Source organism: Penicillium psychrofluorescens (genome assembly GCF_964197705.1).
Source record: "Penicillium psychrofluorescens genome assembly, chromosome: 2".
In the NCBI taxonomy this organism is placed as follows: domain Eukaryota; kingdom Fungi; phylum Ascomycota; class Eurotiomycetes; order Eurotiales; family Aspergillaceae; genus Penicillium; species Penicillium psychrofluorescens.
In genome coordinates this window covers 4,120,476-4,144,771 of record NC_133440.1, presented here as the reverse complement: position 1 = coordinate 4,144,771, position 24,296 = coordinate 4,120,476, and the positions used below count along the sequence as shown (strand labels likewise).

General features: G+C 52.6%; 8 protein-coding genes across 8 annotated transcripts; 4 read left to right on the top strand and 4 right to left on the bottom strand.

The window, feature by feature from the left end:
- Positions 1–317: 317 nt before the first annotated feature.
- On the bottom strand, positions 318–1,765 carry PFLUO_LOCUS3731 (cytoplasmic; the record flags this gene model as incomplete). Its single annotated transcript, XM_073781008.1, has 4 exons — positions 318–413; positions 478–1,320; positions 1,386–1,517; positions 1,589–1,765. The coding sequence occupies 4 exons, from the start codon at positions 1,763–1,765 to the stop codon at positions 318–320; spliced, it is 1,248 nt and encodes a 415-aa protein (XP_073637806.1).
- An 800-nt stretch (positions 1,766–2,565) lies between these two features.
- On the bottom strand, positions 2,566–4,524 carry PFLUO_LOCUS3730 (uncharacterized protein; the record flags this gene model as incomplete). The annotated part of the gene is made up of 5 exons (XM_073781007.1): positions 2,566–3,013; positions 3,078–3,621; positions 3,673–4,057; positions 4,126–4,139; positions 4,512–4,524. The coding sequence occupies 5 exons, from the start codon at positions 4,522–4,524 to the stop codon at positions 2,566–2,568; spliced, it is 1,404 nt and encodes a 467-aa protein (XP_073637805.1).
- Positions 4,525–5,039: 515 nt separating this feature from the next.
- PFLUO_LOCUS3729 (uncharacterized protein) lies at positions 5,040–7,034 on the top strand (the record flags this gene model as incomplete). The annotated part of the gene is made up of 4 exons (XM_073781006.1): positions 5,040–5,107; positions 5,161–5,482; positions 5,537–6,134; positions 6,193–7,034. 4 exons carry the CDS (start codon positions 5,040–5,042, stop codon positions 7,032–7,034), a joined length of 1,830 nt encoding a protein of 609 aa, XP_073637804.1.
- A 671-nt stretch (positions 7,035–7,705) lies between these two features.
- Positions 7,706–8,965, top strand: PFLUO_LOCUS3728 (uncharacterized protein; the record flags this gene model as incomplete). Its single annotated transcript, XM_073781005.1, has 1 exon — positions 7,706–8,965. One exon carries the CDS (start codon positions 7,706–7,708, stop codon positions 8,963–8,965), a length of 1,260 nt encoding a protein of 419 aa, XP_073637803.1.
- A 433-nt stretch (positions 8,966–9,398) lies between these two features.
- PFLUO_LOCUS3727 (uncharacterized protein) lies at positions 9,399–10,949 on the bottom strand (the record flags this gene model as incomplete). The annotated part of the gene is made up of 1 exon (XM_073781004.1): positions 9,399–10,949. The coding sequence occupies one exon, from the start codon at positions 10,947–10,949 to the stop codon at positions 9,399–9,401; it is 1,551 nt and encodes a 516-aa protein (XP_073637802.1).
- A 3,034-nt stretch (positions 10,950–13,983) lies between these two features.
- On the top strand, positions 13,984–16,738 carry PFLUO_LOCUS3726 (Aminopeptidase 2 mitochondrial; the record flags this gene model as incomplete). The annotated part of the gene is made up of 3 exons (XM_073781003.1): positions 13,984–14,135; positions 14,200–16,561; positions 16,616–16,738. The coding sequence occupies 3 exons, from the start codon at positions 13,984–13,986 to the stop codon at positions 16,736–16,738; spliced, it is 2,637 nt and encodes an 878-aa protein (XP_073637801.1).
- Positions 16,739–17,499: 761 nt separating this feature from the next.
- On the top strand, positions 17,500–20,871 carry PFLUO_LOCUS3725 (uncharacterized protein; the record flags this gene model as incomplete). The annotated part of the gene is made up of 3 exons (XM_073781002.1): positions 17,500–18,264; positions 18,318–19,140; positions 19,190–20,871. The coding sequence occupies 3 exons, from the start codon at positions 17,500–17,502 to the stop codon at positions 20,869–20,871; spliced, it is 3,270 nt and encodes a 1,089-aa protein (XP_073637800.1).
- Positions 20,872–21,251: 380 nt separating this feature from the next.
- Positions 21,252–22,443, bottom strand: PFLUO_LOCUS3724 (uncharacterized protein; the record flags this gene model as incomplete). The annotated part of the gene is made up of 7 exons (XM_073781001.1): positions 21,252–21,338; positions 21,389–21,456; positions 21,517–21,547; positions 21,611–21,702; positions 21,814–21,981; positions 22,063–22,293; positions 22,368–22,443. 7 exons carry the CDS (start codon positions 22,441–22,443, stop codon positions 21,252–21,254), a joined length of 753 nt encoding a protein of 250 aa, XP_073637799.1.
- Between the last annotated feature and the right edge of the window lie 1,853 nt (positions 22,444–24,296).

Sequence of the window (24,296 nt, the reverse complement as noted above, 5' to 3'; positions counted from 1 at the left end):
TCTGACCTGAGCATTGATATATATAGGACTGACGCATTGGTAATAGCACCATCTAACAACAAACACAAGCCAAAGACCCTAACCGAAAATCTCACTGTATTCAACGCGAAATCCCAAAAAACATCATAGATCTACAACATATAATACGAATGCAGCAGGACAGCACGACAGTCATCCATCCAACGTCTGGCTGACTATGACTATCGGAAGATGCCCCTCATAAAAGCCAAATTGTAGCAAGGAATACAACCCTCAGTCCTGCGTCAGAGTAATTTTGATCGTGCACAGAAGCCGTAAGCCTAAGCCTAAGCCTAAGCTTAAGAAGTCTCACGAACGACGCTGTCAACTGCTTCGGCGAAGTAGTCCAGGTTATGCGAGTTCAGTCCGGCCATGGAGATGCGGCCGTTCTTGGTCTGTAGCTCATCGTCAGCAAGTCTGCACCAACAAAAAAAGCAAAGAGAGAGGGAAGAAACGCACCATGTAAACATGCCACTTATCCCTCAACACCTTGACCTGCCCCTCGCTCAACCCCGTAAAACTGAACATGCCAATCTGATCGGTAATATGCGCCCAGCTCCCCGGCGTGCCCCTCTTCTCCAGACGAAGCCTCAGCCCCTTCCTCATCTCCTGAATCCGTCCACTCATAGTCCTAAGATCGGCCTCCCACTCCTTGAACAGGGCCGGGTCATTCAAGACCCGACTAGCGATCCTGGCCCCGTAAGCAGGCGGGTTCGAGATCTCTGACCGCTGCAGGATAGCCAGCTGGCTGGCGATATGGGCCGATGCATTGGATGCGTCAGCGCCAGGCGCAGAGACGAAGTGGAACGCGCCCGTGCGCTCGCCGTATAGACCGAAGTTCTTGGCGAAGGACTGCGCAACGCACAGTTCGAATCTCTGCTCGACGAAATACTGGATCGCCCAGGCGTCGCGCGCGAGGTCGCCGGAGGCGAAGCCTTGGTAGGCGCAGTCGAAGAATGGGAAGTGGTTCTTCTGCCGCATGACGGTTGCGATCTGCTTCCACTGTTCCTGGGTGGGGTCGACGCCGGTGGGATTGTGCGCGCACGCGTGCAGCAGGATCACGGAGCCAGCGGGGGCGCCCTGGATGGCTTGTAGCATGCCATCGAAGTCGAGCCCTTTGGTCTCCTTCGAGAAGTACGGGTAGTTACCCAGGGTGAGGCCGACATTCGTGAAGATCTGGTGGTGGTTTGCCCATGTTGGCGAGGAGAGGTAGAGGGATGGTTTGTTGGGGTGGAATTTCGAGAGGAAGAGGCCGCCGAGGTGGACGGCGCCGGTTCCCGAGATGGTTTGCAGGGAGCAGATCTGGTGGGGCGTTAGCACGTAGTGTTACCTGATGTGGTCGTAGTTTGTCTTTCGCGAGGACATACCCGTTTCTCTCGGATGGCAGGAGAATCAGACCCGACGATGAGTTTCTGCGCCGCGGCGGTGAACTCGGGCAGGCCGCCGATGGAGAGGTATTCGTGGTTGAGGGTAGGGTCGTTGTGGATGGCGTTGTCGGCCTTGCTCTCGTTAGCGAGGACTGGCAATGCAAACAACAGGGAGAACGAGAGGGGGATCGGTCATTACATACCTTCTTCACAACCGGCAAAATCCACGGCTTCGCATTATCGTCCCGGTAGGCACCAATGCCCAGATCAACCTTGTTCTCGGCGGGATCCTCGCGATAGGCCTTCATGAGACCGAACAGGGGATCCTCAGGCGCGGCGGCCACGGCTTGCGCGGTAAAGACAGGGGTAGTGGAACCCATGATGTGGTTGGAGAGTGCTGAGAGACGGGTGGAGGGGGAAGAAGAAGATGTTGTTGGGGGAGCCATGTTGGCGGGCAGGGCTGCGAGGATCGCTAAATACGTTACCCCGGACGGGACCGAGTCTGTCTGCTTGCGTTCACCGGATGGGGGGAATGGTGAGGGGGTGGACCTCACAAAGGAATTATTTGGAGTCACGATATTAGTAACGTCTGTAGGTCAAGTTCTTTATATGATCGTTTCTTCTCTTCCATCACTACCTCGGCCTGTTCCCTCGTGTCTTCCTCGCCCATGACGCAGCCGCTTCACATGCCCTCGACACCTGAGGCTGCCGGCCCAAATCCCCGTGACAGGCTGGGCGGCCCGAAGCTGAGTAACTCGGTGTTTCATGCGACAAGCGGGAAAAAGGCGCAAGTGGAGTCGGGGGAGTTTTCTCCGTGGGGAAAAATAAGACATAATCAGGGAATGGATCCGAGGCCAGCCGGGGAGAGAGCGAGGTGAGATTAGAGATGGCATCTCCGAATATTACGGCGTGACAATATATGTTCCTTTTATATGCAATAATGTCCCTGATCCCCCTATAAACAGTACATAGTACACACATGTAGTAGTATATGCAAATAGACCAAGACCAAACATAATAAATCACGTCGAAGAAAACCCAATCACGTATTCTTTTCCGCCCGTAGTGTGCTCAACGCCGTCCGTCTTGACAAAATGAGTAAGGACCGAAAAAGTGTATCAATCAATCAATCAATCGTAAAGTCATGCCAGCGCCAAAACATAAGAAAAAAAAAATAAGATCATGTCTCAGACTCGGCAGCGGGCGGTTCAGCAGCGGGCGCCGGCTGAGTCGGGGCCGGTACGGACGGTTCAGCCGGTGTTTGCACACCAGACGAACCCTCGACGCCATGAGCGCGGGTGCGAATGCGGAACCGGTCACGCAGACGTGTCGTGAGTCTGCGACTCGGGCGCGATCCCTCGCCTTGGCCTTGGCCCTGAGACTCTTCGCGCACCCGTCGGAGCGCAGCGAGGCGCTCCTCGACGGTGGCCTGATGCATGTGCCGCGCGTTCAGAGGGCTGTGGCTGTGCAGGAGTGACGTGAGACGTCGGTGCGAGTGAGGCTGCGTTGCATCGGCGGTCGGAGTCGCGGTACCATCGGGGGTGGTCTCCGCGTTGGTGTTCTCCGCGGTCTCGCCCTCTCCTTCTTCGCCCTTCTCTTCGGCTTGAGGCGGGTTGAGATCAATGCGGCTGGGAAGGATTCTGTTAGTATGGGCCCAGATAAGATAGGGAGTCGACCGGGAGAGGGACAAACCAGAGAGGACAGGTGCCAGACACATTCACCAGCCAGGGATCAATGCACTCCATATGGAATTGGTGGTTGCACGGCAGCACGCGGAGATCCTGGCCCTTGATGAAGTCGTCCGTGCAGATCGGGCAGGAGAAGTTGCCCGCGTCGGGCACATCGGGTTTGGATTCACGAGCGGTCGTCTGGGGGCGGTCGGATGGTTGTTCTGACGTTGACGGCGGGGGGTCGCCCGGTGCGGTCATTTCCACCGCGGTGATACTGTCTGATCGAGGCGGGGAATGCTCATGGGTCGCTTCCTCCGGGTTTGAGGTCATTTCGACGTCCCGTTTGGCGGCCTCGACGCTGTCTTCATTGTCGCCGAACTTGACAATGGGGATGGTTTCGAGCATGGCTCGGGCTATACCTCGGGCTCGACTTTGCCGGACCCGTCCGGCGATTCGGCGGGGACCATATCGTTCCGGGTGACGATGGGCACGCACGGCGCCCGTGATGATAATCCCCAGGAAGAGCGCGGTGATGATCCCCGTGATGCTGTAGAGGATGATCATCGCTGTGAGACAGTTAGCACGGACCACTCAGTCCGGGGTCGATAAGCACATACCCGTGTTGGGGCTGTCGTTATTCGTCTGGCTGCCGATCGGATCCGAGGAGCCGGATGGAATGTACGCCGTCGACATGGCGGAGAGGATGCTGAGAGAAGAGCCGGTGGAATTGAGAAGGGCCTTGGCAGCATCGGGGTTCAGCAGAGTAAAAACGTTGGCGAATTTCTCATCAGACGAGTAGTCGCAATGCCCAGCAGATTCACTGTAGAGGAGGATGGCTAGGGCGCTTCCCGAGGAGATGACGTTGGTGACGGTGTCGCTGGCACTCACAAACCCCGACTCATACTCTGATTGATCACAAGAGATACAGGCAATGGATGAATTGGGCAGCGACAAGGAATTACTGGGGGTGACGGCGACCGTCGAGCCGGTGAGATTGAATGCCTATGTGCGTTGGGGCCGCCCGTTAGTTGGTCGATTCGTGGGTTGCGACCGGACAGAATATCATTTACCTTGAGTTGGGCGTCTGAAAGGGAATTCAGACCCTCGGTCAATGGGGCGAGTTGTAGTTGGTTGAGCAGGCTATCGTGGCTGTGTAGATGGTAGCGGACACTGGAGATATCGTGGGAACTGTTGGAGGACTCGACGGTCACATCGGCCCGGGCGGAAGGGAGCAAAGAGGGGGAGGAGGAGGTTGAAGAAGAGGAGGGAGAAAGAGGCAGGAAGGGAAGAGTACATGGTCAGCCCTCCCCCACGATGATGAGTTCACGGGAGTTGGCGGATGGGGCAGTGTGGGGGCATTCCACTACGCAGGATACACGTCGGAAGTGAAGGGGATCGGGCAGGAAAAAGAAAAGAGCAGCAAGAGTGGACATTATTTAAGTGGTGAAAACCGGACCTTCGCGAGTCATGACGAACGGGTCACGAATGGGGGAGGTCCATCAGCCCTCGATCGCACTGGACTCGTCCGGATCGACGAGATCCGTGCTGACCGTGTTCGGGACTGAATACTAGCAGTGTTCGCTAGCTGTCGTATTCGTTCAGAGGAACCGGGTCCAGTCACCGGAGGCAATGAGGATTCTTATTAATCTGATTATGGTTTGCCTTCTTTTTCTTCTTCGAGCGATGCAAGAATAGCCGTAGGGATGGTCGTTCTCCAGTCATCCTGGGCACCAGACCCTGGCGGGAAAGGCCTCGGCTCTCATCGACCACGGTGAACGGTCGCGCAAAATGCGCCATGGCCGCCCGAAAACCCCCTCTTCCACAGGGGTTGCTTTCTTCCTTCCCCTTTCCCTTCCCTTTCCCCCCACACATCAACCACCCCCTCATGTCATGAATTCCTGATCTTGCTGTCCGGGTTTGTCTTTTGCGCCCGACCATACATTCGTTCTTGTCTCTTCGCCCCTTCATGGGACCCAGGCACACCATGCCCCCCGATCTTCCCCGCGACCGTCAGGGGACCAGGGACGAGCAATGGCCGCCAACACCCTTACCGTCCGTGTCTCTCTGCGGAGGCCGCTTCATCCCTGCTAACCAATGTCCTGTAGAACCTTTGCGATCGCCGAACTCGACACCGAACGCAACGAGCTGGCCCAGACTTGGAAATGGTTCAACAGCCATCTGTCGCCCGAGGATCGCGTGGTCGACGGCGATGCCCGCCCACAGACCGCTCACGACATTGTCGATCTCGTGCGCAAAACTCAGACCTACTGGATGTCCCGGCCGCGACAACGGGTGTACAGTCAGGCATCCGCCCTCTGCGATCGCCTGCTCCCTACCCTAGACACTCATTCGGCGTTGCTGTCCGTTCTGCCCGAATCCAACCTCTACGCCCTGCTCTTCTATGGGGTGCTCCAATCGTTATTGAAGGTGAGCGAGAGACCGAAATAGAGACTGTCACGAGTCTAATCATCCCAATCGCAGGCAACGGTACACTGTCCGCACCTCATGGAGGGACTGATCACAATTCTCCTCGATATCCATAACACCCTCAATTTTCCCGGAGGAACTCTTCCTCCGACCGATGCCGCGGCACCCATTGCGAAAATCTACGCCATCACATTTTTCTTGCTCTCGGAATTCATGGACTACTACGTGCGGAGATCCACCTGCAAGTCCCTGAAAAGCCACAACCAGGATGTATACGCCGAGTTTGATCATTTGGTCCATCTCATCCAGCACCGGGCGCGTGATCTCCCCTGGCGAGCGGAAGATCGGATGGAAATGGACGAGGAAGAGTCGGTCTGGGAGACCCTCCCGTACAATGCCCGGGCTCTGTGGGAGGAGACCCGCTTGAGCCAGATCGGGCGCCAGGGAACAGAGCGTCGGATTGCGGCCCAAAATACAATCACCCGCCGATTGATATGGGACATCCAGCAGAACGCAGAGGACCGTGATCGTATCCGCAATGAGCGAGAGCACCTCCTGGCGCAAGCCCTGAGTGCCCTGAGCCAGCAGCTGCAGCCCGTTGAGCAGAGTAGTGGCATTGCTTGTTTGAGCACGGCTGCCGTCCAGAATCTCGGTATGAATATACCCCCCTAACTCAAAAATCAGCGCGGTTTTCGCTAACCACCGACTAGATACCTCACAGTTTGAGTGGTCTCGAGGGTCGAAACGCCGTCTGGCCCGCCTCGAGCTTCAAAGTGCGTCGAAGCATCTTCAAGCGTACTTTGACAACAACGATCAAATCGCCGATGTTGAACCTGAGGTCAAGGTGGCTGCCGAGGGCAGTGTCATCGCGTCCTTGCAGCAATGGGCCACAAGCTTGCGGTCCCAGGCCCTGGCGGTGGGCGGGTCACCCACTGTCTCCCCGAGCCCTGTGGCGCTCACGTCCGCCTGCTACGCTTCGTCTGCCAGACAGGCACGATTGCCCGTCATTTCGCATTTCTGTTCCCTGCCCACGCAAGAGGTAGAAGGACTGACGCCGCAAGAGCAAGGGTTTATTGCCCTCACATACAGTCTAATCCGCCAACTAATCGATTGCCTTCCGCCCGTCGTGGACAGTGACGCCGTGCTGGATCTGGGCGCAGAGCGGTTCCGCCAGCTAGACGGACAGCTGGGCAGCTGGAAAGCAGCGTTGTCACTCATCGACACGCTCGTCCACTTTGCCCCGCCTCTGCTGGTATGTGTGATCGATGGATTGGACGTGATCATTGACACATCCACCGATGCCCCGATCCGCGAACTAGTCCGCGTCCTCCTCACCCACACGCACCAAGCAATTCTCACAATGCCCGACGGCACCCGCAGCCCCGGTGCATTGCTGAAAGTGCTCTTCACCGTCACTGGCCGACCCGCTGCACTGGTGGAGACCATGTCCGAGAACCACCTGATCATCAGCGAGTCGAGCAAGTCGAGCGAACCCGCACCCTCCGATCCCGTTCTGGCCTCAGATGTCGGGGTGGTCATGATGAATGCCTGAATGAGCTGACGCAACTATCTTGCTTGCCCGCTTAACGATTTTCTTTTTCTTTTTTTGTTCTTGTTTCTTTTCTTTTTTTTTTTTTGCTGGACCCCAGCCAAAGACGTTTGATTCGAACCATAGATCTTTTTTTTTATTCTTGACGAGATTTATCCATCAACGCATGGGACTACTGGCATGGGATGACGAATACATTTCTGTTGATGGGAGTTTCCGGGTGAATCTTGTGTCACCTTCATTTTGAATTCTCCATTCTTCTCGGCGTTGTCTTTTTTCTATCTTTCTTGTTTAGGACTGGCGTCGCGGGACGGATGTTTTGCTTTATTTGGGCCTCTGCCCTGTCTGGCCATGGCGGCGGGCACAATAATGATCTCGAGAGGGCTGTCTAGCCTTTTTGTTTGCTTTCGCTTTGATAGTAGACCTGTACTATAGACTGCTCGATAGCCCTCCCCTGTGATATCCTAACAATGACGAATCGGGCTCGGGATTAATTTTCCGAGTGGTCTTGCAGTTGATGTTTCTGTTCACCATGTCCTTCGGCACGAAATGCGATGCGGGGATGCATTGGCGGAGACCATATTCCGCTGGATTCTAGACTTTAAAATCGGATTGACTGCCGTCTTCTGTGCCTTCAAGACAGACACCACCACACACATACCTTAACCACCATAATGAACGGCCATACATCTCCCGCGCCCTCACGGCTCTACAACGCCTCCTCCGTAAACCTGGAAGAATTCAAGCACCTCTGCTCACGCACCACCGACCCAACCACCTACCCTCTCTGCGACAGCATCTCACACAATGTCCCCATCTACGACATCCCAACCCTAGAACAATCCCAAACCTCCTCCAACAACCTAAGCAGCCTCCAAGATGAATGGCACCACATTCTCCATTCGGGACCTGGCGTCTTCGTCCTACGCAAAATGTACAACCCAGCCAAATACTCCGCCGTCCTATCCGCCACAAACACAGCCTACGACTCTATAATCGCAACGGAGCAATCCTCCTCCGCCTTCTCCTCAAAAGGCGACCACTTTGCCTCTGGCGGCACCAACGACCGCATCTGGAGCGCTTTCTCCAAGCACGCTCTCGCCGACCCCGAAAGCTTCGTATCCTACTACTCCAACCCCTGGCTCGCGGCCGTCAGCACCGCCTGGCTTGGCCCCGGCTACAAAGTCACCGCGCAAGTAAACGCCGTGCACCCAGGCGGGGAAGCCCAGGCACCACACCGGGATTACCACCTCGGCTTCCCGGACGAAGAGAGATGCAGGCATTATCCGATTCCATTGCAGCTCGCGTCCCAGTTCCTGACTCTGCAGGGCGCCGTCGCGCACAGCGATATGCCGCTCGAGTCCGGACCCACCCGCTACCTGCCTTTCAGCCAGTGCTATGCGCCGGGATACCTCGCGTGGCGACGGGATGAGTTCAAGTCCTTTTTCGAGGCAAATTATATCTCGCTCCCGCTTTCGTTGGGCGACGGGGTTTTCTTCAATCCCGCGCTCTTCCACGCGGCAGGCGCGAATGTGATGGATCCCGCAAACGGCGGGTTCCGACGCGTTGCGAATCTATTGCAGATTAGTGCCGCGATGGGGAAAACGATGGAGAGCGTTGAGACGCTGCCGTTGATTCAGTCCGTGTGGGATTTGTTGGTGAGCAAGTATAAGGGTGAGGCCGGGGGCGTGATTGCAGATTCAGATATGGATCCCGCCCGCTGGAGTTTGCCCGCTAGGGAGGTCAGGGCTTTCGTGCAGGCTGTTGTGGAGGCGTATCCGTTTCCGACGAATTTGGATAAGCGTCCGCCGGCGCCTAGTGGGATGGCACCTGAGAGTGAGTTGGACGTTGTGGTGAGAGGATTGGAAGAGGGGTGGGGGAGGGAGAAGATTATGCTGGAGATTGAGCAATTGCAGAGGGATTCGAGGGCTTGATTTGTTTGGGTACATAGCTCTGTATATAGTCAATTGGAAAGTATTAAATAAGGATTGCACTAGGGACGTGTTCATGAAGTGCCTTCGATACTACGAGTTACTTGCATACGAACATAGATCTAAACTATATATAACATGCAGGCTTTTTATACCGACTGGTGTGACAGACTAAAAGAGACTGAGATCACAAAGGAGAGGGAACAAGCGAAGTGAGCTGTATTATGATGGGACCACTATGAAATGTGCTCATTTGTCTACTTATTTCTGTTCAATCTGGCACATCAAATGATTGGTTGAGTCTTTGGTGTAGATGTTCCTACACCAAGGCTGGAAAAGCTAAAGAACAAGAATATATGAATTTGGCTAACCTATATACTGAGCGCTGGATACTTCACATACCAATGAGACCGTAAATTTGGAGGCCAGAAACATGTCACCTCTCTTGATCATTTCGGCGCTTACGGGCCTCCCGCGGCTCGGGTAGGAATCTCGCTGCAAGCGATAAACCGGAAGCAAGTAGGACCAGAAGAATCCAGATGGCGTAACCCCCGGCCAGCTGTGTTCTCGCCCCCAGAGCAAAGATGCTGGTGAAGAGGGCCGGGCAGAAGGCCCTCAGACCGCTAACGCCAGTCAAGGCCAGAGCGTTCAGCGTGCCCAGGACCCTCGGCGAGGGCGAAATGTCGTTTATAGCGAGCTGGATCGCCGTGAAGCTCATGCTGACACCGCAGCCGACGGCCAAAATCACCGGCATGAAGATCCAGAAAGCCTTGAGAGATGCTTCGGTCCCCGCGCGCAGAAGGACATTGCCAATGGGGCAACACAGGAAGAATACCGGATAGGCAGAGGCGCAGAGGCGTATCACTCCGTTCGACCCGATCCTATGCTGCAATGGGGGGAAGATCAGGAGGAGCCACGCGGCTTGGGCGGCACCGTTCAGACCCATCATCAGCGAGATTTGCAGGGGCGTGAAGCCGTATCCCCCGAGATGTACGGGAGTGAACCAAAAGACCGGGATAACTGCCGTATAAGCATAGGCGAGGACCATGATGTGCCCGTACGTGTAGATGACCATGCCTACACCTGGCGATTTCAGAAGCTGCCACATCGAGGTATCACTGCGTTGAGCCGGCGAGTCGTCAGATGCAGGCTCCTTCTTTAGCGTCTCCTGAACAAAACAGGCTGTAGACAGGGTAGCAGTGACTCCAACTGCTGCCACCACCAGGCTTGAGAGCGCATATGGATAGTCCTTGAAGAATTGTACGGCTCCAAAGGCGCGCGGGTACTGGTGTACCGGATCGGCAAGGGCACCGCCCAACAGAGGTCCCAAGAAGATGCCCAGGTTTCCGCTAAAGGCGAACCAACTAAATGCCCGGGCTTGGGTCTTGGACGTGCTGTGCTCGGCCACCATAGTGCGGATGGTGACGATGGTCCCCGCAAAGACACCGGCAAGGCACCGAAAAAGAATCATCTGTGGTATGGTCTTTGCTAGCCCGAAGAGACCCGTCGCCGCGGTCACACCGAGCAAAGAGAAGACCAGGACCGGCTTGCGCCCGACGCGGTCGGCGGCTCGGCCCCAGAATATCATAACAATGGCCTGCGTCAGGGAGAACAACGACTCGATGACTCCGCTGTAGAAGCCGACATCCGAATCTGCAACGTCCCCGTTGTTCTGGACCATCTGGTTGACGTAGGGAAAGATGGAGAAGAAGGCCAGGGGCTCAATCGCTCGGGCATAGCAGAGCAGCAGGACCTGGAGCTTGGGCAGCGGCCTTTCCTCATCATCATCGTTGTCATCCGCGCCGTCGCCATCTGGCGGTGTCGACCCGACCGCAGGGTCCAACGTGCGCACGTCGGCGCGCGTGGCCGTGCCGGATCCAAGGAGAGCTGTAGTCTCATTTACATCATCGCTTTCGTCTCCAAGCCCGGCGGCAGGTTGTTGCCGGCCAGTATGATTTCTGTCTTTCCCCGGCGTGGTAGCGACCATATCTGGACGTAGGAACAGACGGTGTTGGGTCCACCGTGGTTTAATTCTGCAAGATTTAAAGATTTAGGTGAACTCCACCCGGAAAACGAACTTTAGAGAAGCGTTAGTCACCAACTTCCGACAATATTAAGCTAGTTAGTTACCTACGATATTATAAGCATGTAAACACTCTTAAAAAAATGAAACCAGAGTCAGAACAACACATACGAGATCTTTTGACCTCATGATGGACGGAAGCAAGGAGTTCATCATAGGAAACGGGCGGATTACCATCAATCGCATCTAAAAGTTTTGCTCTATCCTCGCTATAAAACTTGCGTGGACGCCCTGAGCGCTGTGTAGATTGATTATCAATACGTTTACTCTCTTTTGCGATAGTTAGCTTAATAGTACTAATTGGAATTGATAGGTATGGCGTATGAATCTTGTAGAATGTCCCAGCAACTTTTTTAAGTCCACTAGCTTTGTACGGGTGAAAACATCAAGTTCATGGCTCCGTTGGCAAATAGGAGACCGTAAAGGAGCCCTATAGACACGCAAGGGTCATCCAGTGCGAATAGGAGACATAATGGGTAACGCGTGGGTCAAATTACAAGTGCGCGACGCGTTTGAAAAGACGTTAAACTGACAGAGTAGTGGGGGCGGTCTATGGGCGGTTCAAAAAGGCGCTAAAATCGACAGTTTTAGATCTTTGGAACACCGCTGAACTTGGCGTCCCGTCGGCCCAAATATCCCCAAGCTAAATGCTGACAAGCCCAGGCACCAGAAATCGCCCCTTATATAGCCCGCAATACCCTGTCGAGTTAACGAAGGTGGGAATTTAATTTTTTTCGTCGTCTCCACCCTCCGTTGTATTCCCTTGCGGCAGCCATGCGTCGTTCTTTGAGCTGGCTTTTTGTATATTCAAATCTTTTGAGCTTACCGGCCACTGTCCTTGCCAAGGATGACCCAGACTACAGTCCTGCGGAGAACTTCCGCCCCGTCAATGTCACAGGCTTGAATGACATGTATACATGGGTCGGATCGTGAGTAATGTGCTAGCCGTAACATGTTTCGATCAGATGAATAACCGGACTGCAGGTACTATAATGCAACAACAGAGGTGACAGTGACGCCCCAGATGGGGCGTGAACCGGGCGACCCTCTGTGTCCGCCTTTACAAAACTACACGACAACCATGAAATGGAACTCGATTTTGGCTATCACGGAAAGAGGCACATACAATACGGGGTCCAACCCAGTCAACATCTGGCTGACTTTGATACCGCCGAATTATAACTGGTCCACGTTGCCTTGGGAGGATACTGTTTTTGAAAGCAACCAATTCTGGTGGGCGCTTGATTCGTCTCAGTAAGTATCATCACAGTCCGGGGTTTGGCCGTAGTCCGCAATTCTGACCTGTTAAGACCGACATGGATAGCGCAGGAGAACATGACTGCCCCTCCCGACTACTTCAATATCACAGCCACCAAGTCCCAAAATACGTTTTCTTTGACAGGCACACTGAATGATACTGATGGATACGGTTCGATGAATTATGATGATATTCGGATGCCCACATGCAACTCCAGTTACTATGACGGAAGCTGGCTTTTGTCGGTACTAGAAACTCCAGGCGACGAGTGGTGGAGCACCCAGGAGTGGAAGAGCTTCATGCTTCCTCAGATGAATGTTACGTTTGACGACCAAACTGCAAACCTCACACTCGATGGGGATTTTCAGGCATCTCCATTCTTGAGGTCCAACGACACGAATTACATTGGTGGATCTAATGGGGAACTGGGGCCGGCAGTACAAGGCACCATACGATTTAAATTCAACGGGGTGTTGGATGCTTATCATTCAGATGTTCTCGACATGAACGCATCTTCCCCGACTTGGCTTCGAACTGTCGGTTTCGGCAACAATACTCTTAATGTTGGGAACAGCGGGGTTGGTCGACTTCTTCCTAATCTCGGGGCTGCTACGATTGTGATAATCTGTACTATATTTGCAGTGTTTAATTAGGTTTATATACGGGGGTTTCCTTTGAGGCCGGATAGCAGCGTTCCAATCTAATGGTACAGAAAAATCCAAACAGCCACGGTAGGGACGAGAACAGCTAAACGGAATACTCCAAAGTAGAACCCATTTGGAGTTTCGGAGAATTCGCATCCGTCTGCGGACGCTTTTCCCTCGTCATTGAAGAGTGTCGAGTGGGACCTTATAGCTGCTGCCGAGTTTTGGGTGCCGTGGTAGTGGCTGTTGGGAGTAGTTGTTGTGTACCTGACTGGGCGCAGTACATCTGGGAGAGATCCGCGTCTCAGCTCAGCCTTCGTTTCCCAGATGCTCACTTTCCGTACCAAATGCCCAGTTATGTATATACTAGCGTCTTCGCCCATACATCCTGGGCTGTTACGGCTGTGATCCCTCCCAGGTTTTTAGCAGAGGCACTCTCCTTGTACATTTGAAATTTCTTTTGTCTGCTCACAAAATTCGAGGCTAGCTGCCCCTCTTGATCCCCGTTGCAGGAGCACCGAGATGGCGGAAACTAGGTCAACGTCATGTGATAACTCAAAGAGAAACACATTGCACAGCCCAGATCAATTACGCTTAATGACTCATAAAGTGTCACCGGAACCTTGATACCCCGGTGATGTTGTAGTAGGACTTGCATGGCATTAGGTTTTAGCGTGGTTTCGGTTACGGGCCGAGACACAAAAGGGGGAATGTCAGAGGGGTAAACAAACTGTTTTCGCATTCTACTGTGCCAGCGCGATTGGCGAGCCTGGTATCATCCGCTGGTCTCTGTGTTCTACTCGACTGTGGGATTACTTTAGCCGTAATTCACGGCCGACACTTGTCCCTTTCGGGTGATCGCTCCTTCCCCTCTTTCATAGGAGGAGGTGGGTAGGGTATATTTAAAGCAGCCAGGCTACAAAAAGCGAATCCTTGCCTCCTGTGCGCCGCTACTTTTTAAGCCCTTCCAAGATCTTCTTGGGCTACTTGTCCCTTCTTTCCCAAACCATACATACCCTACCACTCCAATTGCAAAATGTGTGGCACCCAAACCGGTGGCGTATCGCGCTCGGCAGACAATATCGACGGACGGGAGATCCTGCCTACGAATGTCAAGCCATTACACTACAATCTGACGCTCGAACCGAACTTTGACAAATTTACTTACGATGGAACTGTTGTTATTGAGTATGTTTTTTTCTCGGAGAGAGCGTATACATCGGCTCAAATGCTTACATGTACGAATCTGTAGTCTCCAGGTGAATGAGGAGACTAGCTTCATTTCTCTTAATTCCAACGAGATCGAGATCCATAGCGCAGCTATCTCTTCCCAGGGCTCCGTGGTTGAAACCCAGCCTGAGATCTCCCTGAACAAAGACGTCCAAGTCGTGACCATTAGGTTTTCTCAGGCCATTGCAGCGGGGTCTGACACCCAGCTGACACTAGTCTTCACCGGAGTTCTCAACGACAATATGGCGGGTTTCTACCGATCGTCGTATAAGACGGAGAGTGGAAAGACGGAGTATCTGGCAGCAAGCCAGATGGAAGCGACGGACGCCCGCCGGGCGTTCCCTTGTTTTGATGAACCTTCCCTGAAGGCTAGATTCACTGTCACCTTGATCGCTGACAAAAGCATGACCTGTCTGAGCAATATGGATATTGTGTCTGAGACTGAAACGCGAGGAAAGAAAGCGGTGAAATTCAATACTTCGCCCCTCATGTCCACCTATCTTATTGCTTTCGTCGTCGGGCACTTCAACTTCATTGAAACCAATACTTTCCACATTCCGATTCGGGTCTACGCTACACCGGACCAGGACATCGGGCACGGCCGCTTCTCGTTAGAACTTGCCGCCAAGACTCTAGATTTCTACGAGAAGGCATTTGCCAGCCAATTCCCGTTGCCGAAGATGGACATGGTGGTTATTCCCGACTTTGAGGGAGCGATGGAAAATTGGGGGTTGGTCACCTATCAAAGCATCTATTTGCTACTGGATGAGACGACCATTAGTGCCTCGCGCAAGCAGATTATCGCTGAGACCGTTCAGCACGAGCTAGCTCACCAATGGTTCGGTAATCTGGTCACTATGGACTTCTGGGATGGTCTATGGTTAAATGAGGGTTTCGCGACGTGGATGTCGTGGTATTCTTGCAATGTCTTCTACCCTGAATGGAAGGTCTGGGAGAATTATGTTGTCGACAACCTACAGGATGCGTTCTCATTGGACTCACTACGCAGTAGTCACCCAATCGAGGTCCCTGTCAAGCGCACGGATGAGATAAACCAGATTTTTGACGAGATTTCCTACTCCAAGGGCTCTGCTGTGCTACGCATGATATCAAAGTATCTTGGGGAGGACGTTCTCTTACAGGGTATACGAAACTACATCAAGACACACGCCTATGGCAATACTAAAACCAGCGATTTGTGGGCGGCGCTAGCTAATACTAGTGGCAAGCCTGTGAAATCGGTTATGGAAACCTGGACTATGAATGTCGGATTCCCTGTCATTAGTGTCACAGAGGACAAGGACTCATCCATTATTCATGTGAAGCAGAACCGTTTTCTGCGAACTAATGACGTTCGGGCGGACGAAGATACTGTCATTTACCCTGTGATGCTCGCACTCCGTACCACACAGGGTGTTGAAGATTTGATGCTAGCCGAGAGGGAAGGCAGCTTCAAGGTGCCCGATCTGGATTTCTTCAAGCTCAATGCTGACCACTCGGGGCTATACCGCACCTCATATAGTTCTGAGCGTCTCGCCCTACTGGGCCAGGCCGCTAAGCTGGGCAAATTGACCGTTGAGGACCGGGCGGGAATGGTTGCCGATGCCGGCGCCTTAGCCGCGTCAGGGCATCAGCGTACGTCTAGTATTCTCGAGATGCTTCAGAGCCTGAACTACGAGACCGAGTTCGTAGTCTGGAGTCAGATGCTAAACGTACTTGAAACTCTGCGTACTGCTTGGATCTTCAAAAATGGCGAAACCAAAGACGCTCTGAAAGATTTTCAATGCAAGTTGGTTTCTGAAAAAGCTCATGAGCTAGGTTGGCAATTTTCTGATGACGATGACCACGTTCGGCAGCAGTTTAAAGCCCTTCTATTTGGAGCTGCTGGTATGGCTGACGATGCGACTATCGTCCAAGCTGCGAAGAATATGTTTAGCAGCTTGGCTGACGGAAATCTCTCTGCTGTCCACCCCAATATCCGCGATAATGTCTTTAAGATTGTCTTGAAGCATGGCGGCGTCAAAGAATTCGACCTTGTCCTTGATCGGCTCCGCAACTCCCCCAGTTCGGACGAAAAGTTCAGCGCCTTATGCTGCCTTGGGGCTGCTGAAGATCCGGCTCTCATTCGGCGCACTCTTGACCTTGCCATCAGCACTGAGGTCAAGAGTCAGGATCTCACTGAGCCCCTTAGCTGTCTCCAGAAGCATCCAGCAGGCATCGAGGCGAGCTGGGCTTGGGTTAAGAGTAACTGGGATTCCCTGGTCAAGCGTCTTCCGCCATCCTTGGACAAGCTTGGCTGGCTTGTGCAGATGATTACGTCTAGATTTTGCACGGAAGAGCAGATGAAAGACGTCGAGAGCTTTTTCTCCTCTGTTGACACTAAGGTATGTTGTTTTCCCATTTGCTCGGCTTTTTTTTTTTCTAACTTGTTGGTACAGGACTTCGATCGTTCTCTTGAGCAAAGCCTCGATGCTATCCGCGTCAAGATCCACTGGCTCCAGCGGGACTGTGAAGACGTGGACACATGGCTAAGCAAGAACCAGTATCTCAAGGCCGCTTAGGAAACTGTGATTAGCAAAGAGGCTCTTCCGTGGCGGGGGACAGGGGAATCCGGGCAACGGCGTGGATGGAGTCGCGTGCGTGCCAACCGGATGTGGGCCGTGGACGAAGACAAACGGGGTGCCAAGGCCTTCGCCGGGGAGCGAGACGTGTTCAACGGCATCAAAGGCGGCCATTTCTGGCCGTCTGTTCACTGCCTTATTGATAATAAAGTAGTAGCTGTACTTCTGGTCGTGAGTTAGGGTATGACATCTTCGGTGCTTAGCAACAAGGCATACTTCGCGCAATCCCACATTTTTGGCTTTGATGAAACATGGTGTGGCTTGACCTACAACAACACATACCCCTGATTATGTATTGTTTCTTCCTGCGAGTCATGCTCTCATTTCGCATCTTCCCCTAGTTACTTTTTCATACTTTTTCCTATTCACCTTAAATTTCTTAATTCTCCGACCATCACATCATCCCCCGATCACAGTCTTAACCGAACCTCGGTCATCGCCGATCCAACGGGTCCACTCTGTGCTGTCGGTGGATGATCGACCGCGTCCAACACCAATCCCAACGCCGGACCAGGGCAAAAGCCGAAACAAGGCCAACGCCACTAGCTTGACGAGGGGAAGTCGCGCCGCAAACTAGTGCGACGTGATCTCCACTTGGCCAATTGGATCAACCAATTCCAGGACAGATCGGAGCTGAATCAGAAAAAAGTCGAAATCTGGACCGGGAATAAAAGCGAGGGGCCCCTCGCCAAATTGCCGCCATGGTCGTCGGCGGTTTGGGACTCATTCGACGTTCCAACAACAACAACACCTCTACACACAGCTACCGGAGGAATCAAAATCGGTACAAATACGGTAACCGGTTCAGCTACAACAGCAACAATTCGTTCTTTCATCGGTTCACCCCCCTTCCTTCAAACGATATGCCTGACGGGGGGTTTGGGAATGGGCCCCATGGCGATGCCACTATCGATATTCCCCTCCACGACAGCCCGCGCCTGACGCAGACGGGCTCCCGGAGTAAAGGGCAGTCCTCGCCTGACTACGTGGATGAGAAATCGGGTGCCGTAGCGGCACATCGCGGCCTGCCTGGTCGTCGCCACAAAGCACAAGACGATATCAACGAGGGCACGGGCAAACCCTCCGATTCTCCCGAAGATGGAACCATGAACCGCATGGGTCGCTTCTACCAGGCTCTTCTGAATTATTCCATTATCACTCGCTACCTATTCTACATCACCCCGATCGGCCTCTTGATCGCCATCCCCATCATCGTCGGTGCCACTGCCGCCCAGGACGCCAAGATCGGGGGTGTGCATATCTACTGGTTTTTTGCATGGATTGAAGTCGTTTGGGTGTCTCTATGGACGTGCAAAGTCTTTGCGAGGTTCTTGCCATACGTCTTCCAATTTTTGTGTGGCATTGTTAGCTCAGGGACGAGGAAGTATGCGCTTATTCTGCGTGCCCTGGAGACGCCCATTACGATTGTATTCTGGTGTATTATTTCGTTGGTGACTTTTCTTCCGGTAAGTTTTCCTTCCCCCTTTAGCTAGATGGAATTGCTGACAACATCTCACAGATCATGACCCTGACCCCCGGGAAACAAGATAGCGGCGACACGGATGTTGACTCCTGGGAAAAGAGCGTGAAGAATATCCTCTTCGCACTACTCGTGTGCAGCTTGATCTTTCTTGGAGAAAAGGCCATCGTCCAGCTCATCTCCATCAGCTACCACCGCAAACAATTCGACTTCAAGATCAAAGAGTCCAAACACAACGTCTACCTCGTCGGTCTCCTCTACGAGGCATCCCGGAATATGTTCCCCGTGTACTGCGATGAATTCGCTGACGAGGACTCCTTGATCTTTGACTCTATACTTGCTCAAAATGGAACCAATGACCCCAAGCCTGGATCTGATATTATGCCTCTCCGCATGATGCGCCAGGTCGGGCAGAATGTGGGACGCAATGTCGGCCGTATTGGCGACAAGGTCACTGCAGCTTTTGGAAATGTCGCCTCCGAGCTTACGGGCAAGCAAGTCTTCAATCCGAATTCCACACACTCCGTTGTGATTGAAGCGCTGGAGCGGAAGCGCTGCGCTGAGGCCCTGGCGCGCCGTATCTGGATGTCTTTTGTCGTGGAGGGTCGTGAGGCCCTGTACCTGGAGGATATCGTTGAGGTCTTGGGTGCTGAGCATGAGGCTGAGGCTCAGGAGTGCTTTGCCGTTCTGGATAAAGATGGAAATGGCGACATCAGCCTCGACGAGATGATTCTCACTGTCACCGAATTTGGCCGCATGAGGAAGTCCCTCAACCATAGCATGCATGACGTGGACCAAGCCATTCATGTTTTGGATAATCTGCTGCTTGGTGTGGCCTTCATTATTGGCATCTTGGTTTTTGGTAAGGCATTCTCCGACTTCTTCATGTTCCTTTGCTAATTCTTTCGCAGTCTCCTTTGTCACCAGTGGCTTCGGCACGGTCATCGCAGCCGGCGCCACCTCTCTGCTGTCCATAAGTTTCATCTTCTCCGTCACTGCGCAAGAAGTTCTCGGATCGTGCATCTTCCTTTTCGTCAAACACCCCTTCGACATTGGTGACCGGGTAGACATCTCGGACAAGTCTTATGTCGTCGAGCGCATCTCGCTACTCTACACTGTTTTGCGCAGCATAACCGACCACCGCACCACCCAAGTGCCCAACAACATTCTCAACAATCTGTGGATCGACAACTTCACCCGCGCCAACGCCATGTACGAACAGCTCACCGTCTCTGTCAGCTTCGACACCACCTTCGCCGATATCCAATTCCTGCGCGAGGAGATGGAGCGTTTTGTTCGTGACAAGGATAACTGCCGCGACTTCCAGCAGGACCTTAATGTCGAAGTCGTTGGCGTTGGTGACATGGACAAGCTGGAGCTGCGCGTCGATATTCGTCACAAGTCTAATTGGTCAAATGAGACCGTTCGTGCTGCGCGCAGGTCCAAGTTCATGTGTGCTTTGGTGCTCGCCATTCGCAAGATCCCCATCCGCGCTCCCGGTGCCGCTGCAGCCGAAGAGGAAAAGAAGGACGATGACAATTCCGATGCGGGTTCCACTGCCGGTGATGATCGCAAGTCTACTGCTCAGAACGGTGGGGTTGATCGTCAAAATGGATCTGGTCAGATGGGTCTGACAGCTGCTGCGGCTGCGGGTGATATGGCAAACTATGACACTGCCCAGTCTTCGGGCGTTGACAACGGCCGATCTACAGGGACTGTCACCCAACGCGGAGCAGGCAATCAGCGGCACAGCGAAGCAGCCATCGTTGAACAGCTGAACGCCCGGTCTCCAGCTGCAGATATTGGCCGTGATACCCGTGACGTCCACGATGACGCAGAGCTGTACCGCACGACAACAGGCTCCTCCAGTCAAGGCCGGCAACAGCTCAATGTCCAGCGCCGCAGCGTCGGGGCCGGCGCTCCCTCGCGCGAGCCATCGACCGGCCGCCGGAAAGAGGGCACTCGCGCCTCGGTCCCAGAGCAAGATAATATCCACCCGCCAGCACCCCTCTCCCCCGTGCAAGCGGGGCTGACACCCTCCTCCTCAAGCGAGGTGCCCATCCTAAGCGCACCCGCACCCCCAGGAGTACGAGGCAACGCACGCTACGAACCGCAACCACGGGTTCCAGCGCACATGACTTTCCAAAAAGCACCGGCGTCGGAAGCTTTCACCTCCCCCAGCTCGGAGTATTCGCGAGGCGCCTACTCGAACCCGGCGTACTACAGCCGCGAAAATGGTTATGACTCCATCCCGATGAGCAGTATCAGCACCCATTACAATAATAATGGCTACACACGACAGTCATTAGACCGCGACCGCCGCTCCGGCTCCGGCCCGCCCGTTTCCGCGCTCGAGCCGAGCCAGTACGAGGCTCCTTCACGGTACGACACAGTCTCCCCGCGCTCGCTGCGTGAGACTCCGTCTGCTCCCGCCATCCCAGCTGCGGCGGCTGCGCCTGGTGATGGTGCGCCCTACCAGTATCAGTACCAGGCTCATGCCCAAGGCCAGCCCGTGGATCAAGGGCAGGAGCATAAGAGGTCGACATTCTTGCCTAAAGCGCTGAAACGGAGTAACAAGAATTCGCACGAATAGTCATATAAAGTTCAATTCATATCATATAGGTGGTGTAGTGGTGGTGCATCCTGTTCGGTTCGTCTGGGGGCGGCTATGTCCATATTTACATTAAATGGTTTAGATGTGAGGTGCGATTTTGGCGAGTTGATTGATACACAAAATGGTTTTGTTTTTGGTTTCCTAATTTGATTTCAGTGGGCATTTACCTCAATTTATCTTGACATCGTTTCCACCCTCCTTTTCTCTGTCCGTTCTTTACCTACAGATTGTAGTTGACCTGTGGAGTGCCATGAAATATCTGCTTTCGAGATTGACAAATGCGAGTAAACTGTTTGTACTAAAGCAATTGATAATCTGGTCGTAGAAGCAGAGATCGCCATCTGAGCATTGCATGCGTCTCAAGCCTTACTGTTGGGCACACCGGTATTTTGCTCTGCAAGTGTGTCCGCCTTCAGCGCCGGTCGGTCGGCTTTTCCAGCAGTTGTCTTCAAAAGCCAAGTTAGTATGAATCTGCAACAAGATGCGATATACTTACACCACCATCTACCGGCATGATTAGCCCGGTGATCCATTTAGCTTCCTTGCTACAAAGAAACAGGATTGCTAAATGGTTGTAGAGTTAGATAAATTTGACGACTGGGAGCAAATTTGGAGGGGATTTACCGTTTCCAACGTCCCAGCCAGTTCCCTCTTGCTTTAACAAGTTTTGATTGATTCTTGCTTGCCGCATTTCGTCCGTCATTCCTCTCCCTCGTACCATTGGGGTGAAAACCATCCCAGGGCACACGCAATTGACCCGAATTTTCTCCGGGCCATGCTGTGCTGCCATGGCGCGAGTCATTTGAATAACTGCTCCTTTGGTTGTAGGATACAAGAGGCTAGGGTTTCCTCCAAGAACTGAGATGTTGGCAGTCAGCGTGTGGGAACCAGAAATCACAGAACGCGATTTGGAAGACTTACGCCCGCTCACAGATGACATGTTAACAATTGCTCCTCTTCCATTCTTTCTCATTTCTGGAATGGCGTGCCGACTCATAAGGACCATGCTAGTGACGTTGATTTTGAAATCCCTCTCCCAGGCGGCAAGGTCGAGCTGTGTAGCATCGCCCATTGCACCACCAACACCAACTAAGAGAATAATAAGGATCCAGATTAGCTTAGACCATTAGAAACTTCTATAGAGATGATGTATCTGGACCAGGCACTTACCAATATTGACGAGAATATGAACTGTCCCAAAAAGCTCGACCGTCTTCTCCATGGCCTTGCGACAACTTTCTTCCTCAGTCACGTCAGCCTGCACAACCGCAGAAGTGCCCCCCTCTAATTCAATCATCCGTTTAGTCTCCTCGGCCCATTCTGTATTGTAGTCGACGAGAGCCACCTTCGCTCCCTGCCGAGCAAGAAGAATGGCAGTTGCGCGGCCATTCCCGATCTCGCCTGAATTTGCAAAAGAGAGGTTCAGCTTAAATGTAGGCTCTATGCGATTAGGATTACGCCTTTTTAAAACTCACCGGACATGCGAGATCCAGCACCAGTGACGATTGCCACATCGCCGGTGAAGTCAAATGCTTTCGGAACAGAACTCATTATGGTAGATTCATGAATTTGTCAGGGTGAGTGATGGAGATTTAAATAACGCAAAACACACGGTACTTTTAAGTATTGGTCTGTTAATTTATCTTTCAAGTATGACCTCTTGTTATGGAGTAGGAATAGATCGCTGAGAGGAGTGCGGAGGCGTCGGCAAATCGCATCGGGCACTTTCCGACTACGATTTTTCATATACCATCACGAGACTGACATAACCAATAACTTGGGATTCACTGCTCGGCAAGTGGCCGTTAAAGGCTGGAGGGCGAATGAGGGGGCTTGCCTCTTCCCCTCTTCCGTGGGGGGAATCTCCTACATGGGGCTTGAAGCCTTGATGATAATATCGTGGCTGCCTCTTTCGTGTTAAGCTCTGAATGTTTATTCCAAGGAGCTAAGAGGTGCGAGTTGCTTCAGATGCTATACATTAGATTTTGGGCTACATAAACACACCGGACTTGGCGAGGGAAGGGGGAATTCCCTGGATAAAGTGTGAGCGAGGCTAAATGGAGCGAAATCTTAAGTCTGTTAGGAATTGATTGAGATGGCCTAATTAACTTAAGGTAAATAATGCTTTCTATAAAGATTCTTCTCTTCTGGTGGAACCGCCGCATGAACAACTATCCAGCTCTTTTCTTTCTAAGTGCATAAGAACTGCTCAACACGGTTTTGCATGCTATGAGGCAGTTCATGTTACTGTGAAAGCCAGAAATTAAACCAATCCACAACACCTCTCATGCTTTGCTCCTTGACATAGCCTAACTTTGTCAACAGTCTTTTTCTTGGTCTACTCTGCCGCAAACTTACGTTCATGCGCATTTTTCATGTTCCCACGGAGAGCAAATCCATGTTCAACCCCCGAAAATAATTGAAGCTGATATGTCTTTCTCTCTGACTGCAGGATGCTCAAAGCTTGACGCCGAGATTTTGTATCAAATGTATGATCCTCCTCTGCACAGGAGAGAAACAGTGGTCCTGGCACGATTTAAGATTTCGCTCGACGCCTCTTTTGATCTCGTAATTCACGTACCTTCAATTCTGTGGAAATGTTCTTCTTTCAGGAACGCAGGGTGAGCAAAAGCCCCCGCACTGACTTCTCTTGTCGATAGTGCATTACAAACGTATGGAGCACCGAAGCAATACCTATAGTTGGTTGAATCCAATTAGACATGTCACGCAGGTAGAGGAAGCCTTGCAAAACATTACCCAACACATGCATATTTTGTATTCGGCTGTCCATATAAGCTCTTCACCTCCTTGACCCATTGTGGTACAACCGCGTCTGCAAAGTCCATATGTTTTCTTTTCCATGCTTCGTAGTCGAAATCCGGGTTGGACTGATCGTGGCGGTCTCGTCTATGTTTCCACACCGGGTCCTACAAGGAAGGGGTCACCTATCAGTTGAGAGATCTAACAAAGCTTCACGCATTCATTTTCGGAATTTTACTTACTCCTCGAAAGTAGTCAATACCCAATACCAGATAGCCGGCCTTAGCAAACGTATCCATTACCAATAGTCCGTTTTTGAACATACCCCAGACATCTGGAAAGTAAAGTAGGATGTGACCATTCGCTAGGGTATCTGAGGGCTGTTTTATGTATGTCTCTACTCCTGCGATCGTGACGAATTTGCCTTGAGGAGTACCATCATGCATGGTGCCTTCCAGACAGCATGGCCCAGATGGCTTCGCCAGCCAGTTCGAGTTTGGATTTGCAGCCTCACCGGAAGACATTTTTCACTAGCCGTATGTGCAAAGAGTCGTTGAGAAAGAGACAACTATATTCTGGGTAGAATCACTTCGCATTTGAGCACTCCGCCTAGGTGGACAAAGTCGGCCAAATCCCGAGCGAAT